The 8348-nt window shown below is 41.6% G+C and overlaps 1 protein-coding gene across 1 annotated transcript; it reads right to left on the bottom strand.

Annotated features, from left to right (window-relative positions):
- Positions 1–366: 366 nt before the first annotated feature.
- On the bottom strand, positions 367–7682 carry LOC8029821 (D-amino-acid oxidase). The gene is made up of 10 exons (XM_040499504.2): positions 7492–7682; positions 6662–6773; positions 5977–6059; positions 5627–5692; positions 5470–5524; positions 4802–4903; positions 4667–4728; positions 4050–4167; positions 3837–3935; positions 367–743 (listed from the first exon to the last, which is right to left on the bottom strand). The coding sequence occupies exons 1-10, from the start codon at positions 7680–7682 to the stop codon at positions 618–620; spliced, it is 1014 nt and encodes a 337-aa protein (XP_040355438.1). The 3' UTR covers positions 367–617.
- Between the last annotated feature and the right edge of the window lie 666 nt (positions 7683–8348).

The following is an 8348-nucleotide window of genomic DNA, read 5'->3' as shown; positions in this document are numbered from 1 at the left end:
ACACATTCACCAGCGATCTCCGCGTTTCTCTGTGCCCCGTTGTTCGGCAGCGCCATAAGCTGCGTAGTGAGTTTCAGGAGAATGTGAAATGCGGGACATTTTGAAGATTTGGGAATTTCTTGCGGGACGCGGGACACGAGCCCTTAATGCGGGACAGTCCCGCGAGTCGCGGAACGGGTGGTCACCCTACATATGCAGGCTCGCGAAAGCACTGGTGTGCTTTCGCGGGCCTGCAACTTGGATATTGCGAAGGAACCCTAAAATGATACCGGTTTCACCTTACGCAGTACATATACACAACGACAAATCATTAAATATAAAAATACTATTCGGATGCCTACAAGAGAAAAAAAAAAAAGACAATAATATATAGGACGTTCCGAATGTTAGGAGTTTATTATCTGCGTTTTTCACAGAGGTACCAGAGGTCAACATTTTGGGGTACTTGGTGCATTTTATTTAGTGAACCGTCGCAAGCTTTACCATTAAGCATACAACCATGAACTACACTGCCTGGATGCCTACAAGGCGGCTCCTAGAACATTTACTGAACAGTGAGACATGCCTTTTCACTGGTGATTACAATAAAGATGCCGGGATATCAGGAGTACGCCTGGTCATACTCCACCGGTGCGACGGCTTTCGCAAAGGACGTCTTCAAGGATCTTCACGGCGTCGCAAGCGCAGCCCCAAGAAAGAGTCACGCCCGACCCGCCGTGTCCGTAGTTGTGGATAATCGTCACCTGAAAATTGCAGTCTCTCTTTACGCGAGATACAACATCGGGCGGACATAAATGTCGGGCGATATCAAGTTTGCTAGTGAGATACGTCGGTTAATACACAAGCTGGGGTCTAGATATGGCTATTCGTTAAGCAGTTTCTTTTTAGAGCGCAGCTCTTAGGGGCCCGTTCCCGGCTTGAGCGGCGTCGGCGTCACCAAGGTCACCCCAAGGTCACGTGACCCCCAAGGGCATCCCAAGGTCACCCCAAGGTCACGTGACCCCCCGAGGTCACGAGACCCCTCCCCCGAGATCACGTGACCCCCCTCCTTCAAGGTCACGTGCCCCCCCTCCCCGAAGTCACGTGACCCCCCGTTGAGGTCACGTGACCCCCCGTTGAGGTCACGTGACCCCCCGTTGAGGTCACGTGACCTCCCCGATGACGTCATCGTCACTGATGACGTCACCGGCATCCGCATCGTCATCATCATCATCACTGATGACGTCACCAGTGACGTCACTGATGCCGTCACCGGCATCCTCATCGTCATCGTCATTATCACTGATGACGTCCCCGGCATCCGCATCGTCATCGCCATCATCACTGATGACGTCATCAGTGACGTCACTGATGACGTCACCGAAATCCGCATCGTCATCATCACGGATGACGTCATCATTGACGTCACTGATGACGTCATCGGAATCCGCATCGTCATCGTCACTGGTGACGTCATCAGTAACGTCACTGATGGCATCATCGGCATCGTCACGTGACCCCCAAGGTCACTTGACTCCCCCCCCCCCCCCCCCCCCCAGTACCCTTCCCACCTCTTCCTCAAGAGCTGCGCTCTAATTCGGTGTTACAGGGAGTTGTAAACGGCTTTCACTTTTTTTCAGTGAATCCACCTCCCTATTGTTTTGAGTTCTAATTAGTGTGTTGTCCAAGGTGTGCTTGAGACATCCTACCGGCTTTCTGGTAATTAGGCACATGATTCCTGCGGGAAAATGAATGCCACTTTAACGCTTAACGCTAATGTAAATTTACCAAGAGGAAACTTCTTACGGCTGTAGTATGCTTAACAGTGCTTGGGATTGGGGCAGTTTGTTATTCGTGCTTTGATTAAACTGCGCTGCGAAGGATAACAATTACCTATCCTGATACGAGAAAGACAACGCGACACACAGAAATAGACGCAAACTAACAACCATTTATTTTTCCATCCACATAAAAATGAAAAACTGGAAAGTGAAGAAACAGGAAAGATTAGGGATCACTGAAAAACATAAAAAATCAACAACTTTTGCGATTTCCGCCATTAACACCCATATATATATATATATATATATATAGAGTGTTTTAGGTATATGGATGACTTTCTGTGGTGTTTCCCATTGCCCAATCTCACGGACACTATGACGAAGGGGGCCGTCGGTCGGTTCAAAAAGGCGCGCAAGGAAATGGAGTGCACCTTTGAACTCTTTAACAACGGCTGCCTGCAGTTCCTGGACCCCGACCTGATTTTCGGTGACGTTCACACTCGTTAAATGTATGAGACTCGAGAGAAGACGACTATTCTGCCATACGACTGGGGAGCCCACTAACCTGGTAAAAAGGAGCATCGACACCGCTTACATGCGGCAGGCACTGTGGAAATTGTGCCCCCCACAGAGTGGGCGACAGCTTACTGATACAAATAGTCCGCTTGCACAGTAGCAAGTACCCCGACCAGTTACTGATTGCGGTAGCGGAGAAGTGTTTCAACAGTCTGGAACGTGACGGAACGAAAAAAAAAGGCAGGGAGGCTAACTAGAATCATGTTGTGGCGTTGCCATATGTTCACGGTGTACCTAGACGCTGTTGAAACTTGCTAGCAAACTTTAAACCGAGTCGTGTTATCGGCTCCTTTCAAGCTCAAGGGATTGCGCGAAAAAGTTAACACGTTGACAGAAATAACACAGTGACACGAGCGCAATGTTTGTGCTGAATCCGTCGTATACAATATACCGATATCGCGTGGGAAAGCCTACATTGGGAAAGTAAGATGTCAAAATGATAGGCATCGAGAGCACAAAAACGCTTAAGCTGTCACAAGCCCCAGGCAATTTTGCAGCGCATTGTGCATGATGCAGTTATGAGGCGCAAATACAAAAGAGATTATCATTTTTGGCTGGATCACGGGAAACGCAAAGACACGAAGTGATTGAGTGTTTTTTTATGACGCCATGAACGCGCGGAACGTGTGTCCCCAGTGACAGTTTAATTTTCCTCCCGAAAGGAAATGGAGATACTTAAAAGAACACCGCATCACGGACCTCACGCACGTGCCTCGGTGACAACTGCGTACTCAGGAGCGTTTTTGACCACAGAAAGTGCAAAACAGTTAATTTTTCCTTGATGTTTCTAACAGCTCTCCCTCTTTCTCCTTTGCCTTTCATACTATACTTTCATTCTTTTGTGGAAGGAAAAATAATTAATTGTTAGTTTGCGTCTATTTTGTATGTTAATTGCTTTGCCTTTCTCGTGTTTTGAAATCCTTGGCAGTGCAGTATAATTGAAGTGGTTAGCTATTTGGAAAGTGCGCTTGGCTCAACGTCGCTTCAACTGTACGCCTGAAACTTCGCCCCATGTATTTCAGTGTAAGAGTCACATATAGGAAAATCTTAGGAAGTTTCGAAACAATATTTGACATTTTGTATCTGGTGATTGAAGCATCTCTTAAACCTTACATTAACTTCACTACGTATAAGCTTCTGCCGCTTTATGATACCATATGGTTAAGAGTGGTTTGTTTTTACATTTCTTTACACTGCAAGTGTGCGAGAGTATTAGCATATCACTTAAGCATGTAGGCAAGCATTATCGACCTAAAATAAATTTGATTGTCGAGTTTAGATGTTTGTGTTCCTTACCAGAGGTGCAGTGCCTAGTTCAAGTTACTACTGTGAGCTGAATTTTTTTTTTAATTTTAGTATTAACATGTATGTTTCACATCGCTTGTCATCTTGATATTTGATTTCATCTGGGCACGGGGTAGAACCGTTCTTAATTCTATAACTTTCGACTCAGTTCAATATGAACCTGCACATAACATTTGGGTGCTAAGATTTTCTTACCGTTTTTCCTGTTTCTTCGACGATACGGTCTTCTCTCTCGATCCGTACAGAGGTTCTTCCAGGTCGTAGCCCCACGGTATCGGTGATTATTTCAGCTGTCTGAACAGTCCAATAGAACATCATTCATTATCTTGATATTTTCCACCGGCTTGCACAAAAAAGCATGCCTCACAGTCTGTCAATCCGGATCGCATAAATAGAGTAACGCGTAACCTTTAAGCTTGGCAAGACGTTGACGCAGCGCTCCCATATCTTCTTGTGAGTTTCTTCGTTTGGAATCAAACTGAAGTTTCCAACCTCTGCAGTTGTTCCGAGCACCACTTCATCGATGCTGCAAGTACAAGATGTATTTTGGCTATAACAAGTTATTACTACTATATTTTTTTCATACTAAAGATATAAGGATTCTCCTCAACCGTTTCTTTATAAATTTTACATTGAAATTTACTTAGACAAGTAAAACGAACGTGCGATTTGTTTGAATTTTTTTAATTTGCGAGAAAAATACAACTGTATAAGGTCATGGTTCTTAATCATTGTTAGCTAATATATTTTGCACAAAATATTTGAAATAACAAAAACATTGCTGGAATGCTATTTTCTCTTGGTGTCTTTGCATTAATGTTTCATTGCAACTTTTCCAATAACCTGAGTTTCGTTTTTTTTCTATTTCTTAAAGTAGTGTTCTTAAACTGTTTACTATAAACTGAAGAAACATGCGTAAAGTTTGAAGGCATATCTTGAGAATAGCCATGGTTAAATGATGCATTGTAAGCTTCACCAAAGTTTATAAGCACCCTAGAAGTAAATAGTAGAATACACCACCTTACTTAGGAATGATATAGACGTCGTCATCACCCATGATAGCGTACTTGATCCATGGTGCGCGCACCTATTGAAGAATGCATATTATTTTGCGATGAATATGAACAGCATTCCAACTATTTAAAATAAAAACGCATTACCCTAATTAGATGTCCCCGAACGGGCTGTAATTCAACATCAGGGGTGAGGAACAATGCTCCGACTCCCGTACAATTAAAAATGACGTCATATGTTTGGAAAAGCTGTACAAAAAAGCAAGCAACTCGTTATTTCAAATTCTTTGATTGACTCAGAGCAGAACATAAAGTAACGTTTAAATCTGATAGTCAAGAAATAAAGAGTGGATACGGGCTGTAGTGATTGTCTATTGATAAGAAATAAATATTTAACAAGTTATGTTATCTGTTTGGTTTACGAATTAAATTTATATTCCTGATAACGCCAAACTTGCATTTTCATGCATTTTTATGCATACGCGTATAATTTTGATTTATACAGTGCCCACTTATACTACTCTGTTTATCATCGTCACTGCTTGCTTCGCAACCAACAGAGATCATAATTGGATTTACATAATTTAAATAAAATTTGACTGGTTCCAGAGCATCCATGAGGCAAGCACTTTTCGTCATGCAACCTACATTTGATATTTTCTTCTTTATTATTTCTGTCTGCTTAACTGCATTCTTTAGCGCAAGCCAAAATGAATATTCACATAGCAGATTCCTTAAAAGCTAGAGTTTATTTTAATCAGACAACACAGTATACCGTAAAAAATTATAAATGAAGGAAAAAGTTAATGTCGTACCTCCTCGAGATTCTTTACTTTCTTCTCTATGAAACGACCTCCCCTCTTCAAGAACCTTCGAGGAAAATTTTATTATTATTATTATTCTAGTTTTAATTTTAAATACCAATGCCAAAGTACAACTTTGTTATTTTAATGTGACGGTCAGTCAACTCACCATTTCATAAGGTGTGGCAGAAGTTTCTTGCATTCAATTGTCATTGAGATAATGTAGCTTCCGAACCTGTGGAATATGCGGATCTTAGGGGCACAGCTCTACAATAAGTAGGACGCCAAGGTGTTTAATAGCGACAGCTTCATAGAAGTATGATTAAATAATATTCTGTAGTAACGAAAATGTATTTGCCGTTTTTAGTTTGTGAGTGTCAGTTACATACAAAGAGCATGTTCTATTCCGTGAGTGTAAACCAAACAACAATGAATATTTACAGATGATCCGCAGAAGTCAAGACTGCAAAATCGAATAGATTATCCAATCACAACTACAAGGCTATAAAGTGGTCTTACTTGTAGTTGCTCGGAAAATTCTTCAATTCTTTATCTGTCACGTCTCTGTAGTGCAAAAATGCATCAGCGTGCAGCGGTCTTGGCTGAACATAGATAACGAAGTCGCAATCAACATTTAACAAACTATACATACACACAAGTAAATTTTTTGACTCCCGCAATCCGCACAGAAAAACAGTTCAAGGAACCTTTCTGGGATGATTCGCAAATGAACAGTTCTCACTCAATGCTGTAGTTCAACATATTGTCCTATTTTAGTGTTGGAACGCTGACATATTGATTTAAGTTGTGAATTTCCTTAGTTTTCTCCGTGTCATATTGGGATAATATGCATTAAAAAAAGTGAAAACATGCTGTGCGCGCAGCAAGCTTGTTCGACTTTCCTCCACATCCTCCACAAGATGTACCCGGTGCACTCGCTTTACGATAGCAGTCTATTTTAACACACATACCAGAAGTGCTGTGCCTTGCACTTTTCTTCATTTGGCTACACCTTTCTGCAGCTGTTTAGGCTGGTTCAGGTAGGCACATAAAAAAAGCTTAGTGTAAGAAATATATTATGTCCATAACCTTCCATCTTTTTTTTTCTTGTTTTTTGTTCTTGTTTTGTCATGTCCTCAAGCATTTACAACTTGGACCTAGAAATTTTGAGTTTCCCAATTTTTGATGGATTCTAGTGACTTACCGTCGAATGTTTACTTAGGAGGTATGCAGGCATAAGTGATAGCCCAAGCCTACCAGAATCTTCACGTTTTAGTAGATTGCTGTAGAAGGCAAAGCTGTCTAAACACCACTGCCTGGAACAAACAGAAGAGTACAAATGCACTGCTGAAAATACTGGCCGACTAACATTTCGCAAATCAATTCTAGTCTATATTGTTCAATTCCGCATGCATGGTCTCTATTTTTACCAATGAGGAGCAACGCAAAGCGAAGTAGTAGATACAAAACGTCCCAAAATCTTCAAAAATTAAATTTTTAAATGGTGCCCCTTATGTCATTGAACATAAATATGGACTAACCCTTGATGTAATTTTTACTGCATGGAAATGAAATCCAGAAAGTCAAGGGAATTTCGGTAGTGTTGAGAGGTTCTGCCACCAAATTGGTTTGCCCATAAAATTTTTCGTATCGGTGGTCCCAACGTGACACTTTATTTCTGCTATGAGAGAAATATTTTAATAAATATAGAACTATAAATTTTCTAATCCGGTTAAAATAGTTTTTGGGAAAGTGTCCAATGAACGATTGGGAACATATCGGATCGCGTGAAAAGCTATAAACGAAAAATGTAAGTTGGGTTAGTTCTGATATGTTTGTGGGCCAAACTGTATTTCAGATGTTTTTCTTTTCGGTAAGGTAACGCTCAGCTTCAGCAAAATCCTCCCAAGACAGTAGTTCACACAGAATGCCTACTTAAATATGGCGCAAGGATATTACTTTATATTTTACTTAATCCCCCCCCCCCCCCCCCCCCCCAAAAAAAGGCATATAGTAAACTTGCGTTTTCAATACCTCATTTTTTCCTCTGGAACGCCCTTGATTATGTAAGGTTTGAAGAGGCCTGCCGCGACGTCACCTGTTGTATGTGGGGTGAATTTTTCGGCGATAACGTCGATGCTGGCATCGGGACACATTTCCGAAGCTCTCAGGGCCGTGGTCATGCCAATGATTCCAGCCCCGATAACGGCGACCCTGGGGCCCATTATCAGAGGAAACTAAAATATGAAAATTACAGAGAAAAAGTACATGGTTAGCAATTACTTACTCATAAACAATAGCAGCTAGCAGGGAAAATATAGTAGCACTGGAAACAGAGGCGCGTTGCGAAACATCAAACGTTCTGAAAACTAGAAGAAATATTTGTTTTAATAAAAGCACACACAGATGCGTTTTACGTTTCCCAACGTTCCGTGCTTTTTTCTTTACTTTTTTAAGTTTTTTATTCGAGGAAGGGGTTGGGTGTGCTTAATAACGTAGGGTCACAAAGATTTAGGACGGGTCGGAATTTTTTTTCAATAATTCATGTTATGTTCCTTGAGTGTTGACCTGTCCATTAACGAAACAAACCCTAGTTCCTGTCAATCTAGTAATCTTTGGACTGCCGAAAAATATGATTAGTGTAACCAGAGGACTGTCAGGGACTGGTAATCAAAGTACAAACATTTAACTTGTGGGTCAAAGCCGCTCAACAGAAGACACCCATGACATGGTACGTTCAATGTTGTGCTCTTACGAGTCTTCAACTCAACTCGGAGATAAAGTGTAAGCTGATTAGACCTCATCTAGCTTCCAGAGAAAATGGCGTTCTTCTTTCCAAGGGGTGTCCCAAACTGCTTTTCGCTGTCTAAGGTAGTATTTATTTGAATAAT

This window comes from Ixodes scapularis, unplaced genomic scaffold, assembly GCF_016920785.2.
Source record: "Ixodes scapularis isolate PalLabHiFi unplaced genomic scaffold, ASM1692078v2 PGA_scaffold8__174_contigs__length_109621045, whole genome shotgun sequence".
Taxonomy (NCBI): Eukaryota; Metazoa; Arthropoda; class Arachnida; order Ixodida; family Ixodidae; genus Ixodes; species Ixodes scapularis.
This window is presented reverse-complemented; position numbering and strand designations above follow the sequence as displayed.

Coding starts and splice junctions, on each gene's coding strand:
- LOC8029821 (XM_040499504.2), bottom strand. CDS start 7,682: ATGGGCCCCAGGGTCGCCGTTATCGGGGCTGGAATCATTGGCATGACC. Junction 6,774..7,491: donor GTTCCAGAGGAAAAAATGAG/GTATTGAAAACG, acceptor TGTTTGTTCCAG/GCAGTGGTGTTTAGACAGCT. Junction 4,168..4,666: donor GACGTCTATATCATTCCTAA/GTAAGGTGGTGT, acceptor TTGTACTTGCAG/CATCGATGAAGTGGTGCTCG.